Here is a 3,240-nt window from a genome sequence, read left to right as displayed (position 1 = left end):
GTGAACATTTGGGCAGTGTTATGCAAATCTTCCCACATCGTGACGTAGACATGTGGGGGCGTGTTAGAACGAGCCGTTTTAGGTAGGCGTGGCTGACTACTTACTTTTATAAAGAATATCTCTTTGGATTTGAGACTTTAGTCTTTGCAACTTTACAGGTCTTTTTTATGCACCAAGAGCTTGTAACACTCCAAAGAGAAAGAAAAAATTTAAATCGCATCATATGACCCCTTCAATTAAATATTTAAATGCTCTGGTATTTCAATTTTTACATTTTCCTGTTAACACAAAACACCTAAGAAATCTGAGGTAGGCTGAGGATGTGTAAATGCTGCTTTCTTTCCTATAATATAATAAACTTCTATTATTACATTACAGCTAATGTGAAGCCATGCTACTCTAGTTTTACAAACGTTCTCTACCTCGTTCTGCTTTCAGATGGATCTTCCTAAAAAATTCCACATAAAAAGCTTTTTTTCCCTTTTCCCCCTAAACATGGAAAAGGAAACATATTGCTAGTCAAGGCCACACAAAAAGCTCCAGCTATGCACCTCCTGTGGAACAGGAACCCAACAAGGACTTATTCACCACTGCTCCCTGGGCTTTTAATGACGGGATGGGGATCACAGCATTTTCTAATCCCTGTATAAACATTATATGATCTCATGACTTCACTGTAATGTAATCACAATATTCTTACCCATATGGTTGGTCAACACTAACAAAAAGAAACAAGCTGTTCTTTCGAACATGTACAACCCATATGTGACCCTGGACCACAAAACCAATCAGAAGGGTCAATTTTTTGAAAATGAGATTTATACATCAGCTGAATAAATAAGTTTTCCATTGATGTATGGTTTGTTAGGATAGGACAATATTTGGCCGAGATACAACTAGTCAACATTTGAAGTGGATCAAAACCTTTCATCAAAGTTGTCCTAAAACCTAAAAGCGTTCTTGTCTTAGGACAACTTTGATGAACTTTTTTGATCCACTTCAAATGTTGACTACTATATTTGAAAATCTGAAATCTGAGGGTGCAAAAAAAATCTAAATATTGAGAAAATCGCCTTTAAAGTTGTACAGATTAAGTTCTTAGCAATGCATATTACTAATCAAAAATTAAGTTTTGATATATTTACAGTAGGAAATTTACAGAATATCTTTACTTAATATCCTAATGATTTTTGGCATAATCTTGACTCATACAATGTATTTTTGACTATTGCTACAAATATACACGTGCTTTTTATGACTGGTTTTGTGGTCCCGGGTCACATACGGTAGGCTTTTATCTGTACCCTTCTGATACATGGATTATTACTAGACCATGATGGTCACAGCTAATTTAGATGGATCAGTCTAGCAGTTTTTATATGAATTATAATAATTATTTACATTTAGGAGGGTTGTGGAAGCACACACGTTTACTTAGCTATAATGGGGACAATTCTTTTTTATATATACAGCTAGTTATAAATGCTATAATCTAACCCACACTCCTAACAGAAAAAAAAATAGCATTTTTACAAATTTTTAAAACAATTTGAATTGCATTGATTTTTTTTTTTTAAACAAACGATGATGTCACGAAAATATGGTTTTGGGGGATTTTGTCTGGTTTATCTCACTTCTGGGTACAAATGTGCCCCCAAAACAGTATACACATACTACACACATATACACACACACACACAGTATTAAGGTTTTATCAGGGCTCTACCACCTGTCACTTTTTGCATACTTCCCTAAAATTAAAAATCTATAAATTAATAATCATACCAATTAATGCATAAAACGCGAAAATAGCGTATAATAACACACTCGACTCGACTATTTGAAACACATCTACTACAGAGCAAGCGATTTCAGACAAGTCGTGTCATACTTGCTTGCGTTGCTCTGTTAGCATACTAACCTCGGTCACTAAATTGTTCTGGAGTCCCGCCGGTTTGCCGTACTCCCATCCTTTAGTGCACTGCACCACGTCCCTCGGCACGTTCTCTGTGTAATTGCTTATATTCTCAGGGTACTTGTAAAGTTCGCAGTGACTGAACCCAGACCCCTTCAGCCACGGGATGGTGAGGTTGAGGTACGCTTGCCTGGAGAGGTTTCTGAGAAGAGAAGACGGCGGCAGTAACGCCAGATCAGGTTTGCAGTGGTAAGACTCGGGAATGAGCGTGAAGAAAACATCGCTGAAGAGATTCAACGATACTGCAAAGTTCGGAAACCAGCTGAAAAGCGTTATGATCCTGTTGTATCGCCCATATCCACCAATCTGAGGGTAGATTTTAGTTTCAAACTCCATAACTAGAGTCCTTATCGACGGAAACAGCTATTTCTCACAGACATTGCACCCTGTAGTGCTGAGGAATGAACTGACGGAGGGATAGTCCACATACACGGATAGCCAAGTAACACAGGGAAGTTCGATTCATTTTAGCCAATCGGTTCATTCGGACGATTCATGTGAACGAAGCGGTTCATATATCCGATTCACTGATTCTTTTGAGTTGGGGGAGAGCGAAAACACGAATCAGAGTTTTGTTAAATCCAGCTTATTTCAGACGCAACACCACTTTTCACACTTAATAGTTAACCCTGGGTCATTCTAAACCCTGGTTAAAGGGAAAACTGGGTTTTCACACTGCATATAGGCTACTTTAATTAATATTGGGTATTCATAAACCGAGTTTTCACACTGTAGGGCTTTTCACGCATGAAATAGTAAACCCTGAATCATTCTAAACCCTGGGTAAAAGAAATCAAGGGGTTTTGCTCATACTTACCCGGGGTTAACAAGTAATTCTGGGTATTCATAAGCTGAATATACAGTGGAGATCAATTTTATGAATACTTTATTTTTCAGAAATAATGTAATCTTCATTGTTCGAAATTTGAAGGAATTTTAATTGCGGCTATACCGTGCTAGTAGAACGGAGTTTTACAAAATAACCAAGGCACTTCAACAAAAACCCTTTACTTTTTGGAAAACACAGTGATCAAAACAGCAGTGATTGTAGCATGAAGAAAGATTACAACTAATATTTCTGAAGGTTACAGCAGTCAAAAATTAGTAGGAAGTGTAGAGGCCCTTGCTTTGAATGACTTCTGCACATCTGCGGATGCAGGACATCGCTAGTCTTTCACACTGTTGGTGCTGGTGTGATCTTGGTCCACTCTTCCAGTCTCTTCCACAGTTCGGCGACTGTAGTGGGTTTCTTAGCCATAACTCTG

At 37.9% G+C, this 3,240-nt stretch overlaps 1 protein-coding gene across 1 annotated transcript in view; it reads right to left on the bottom strand.

Annotated features, from left to right (window-relative positions):
- slc22a31 (solute carrier family 22 member 31) overlaps positions 1-2,436 on the bottom strand; it is a 19,233-nt gene extending 16,797 nt beyond the window's left edge. The window contains exon 1 of the mRNA XM_016540926.1: positions 1,922-2,436. Within this exon, the coding sequence (XP_016396412.1) occupies positions 1,922-2,311 (390 nt within the window). The 5' untranslated portion in view covers positions 2,312-2,436. The remainder of the gene's footprint in view (positions 1-1,921) is intronic.
- Positions 2,437-3,240: the final 804 nt, after the last annotated feature.

This window comes from Sinocyclocheilus rhinocerous, unplaced genomic scaffold (assembly GCF_001515625.1).
Source record: "Sinocyclocheilus rhinocerous isolate Xijiao unplaced genomic scaffold, SAMN03320098_v1.1 scaffold36, whole genome shotgun sequence".
Taxonomy (NCBI): Eukaryota; Metazoa; Chordata; class Actinopteri; order Cypriniformes; family Cyprinidae; genus Sinocyclocheilus; species Sinocyclocheilus rhinocerous.
This window is presented reverse-complemented; position numbering and strand designations above follow the sequence as displayed.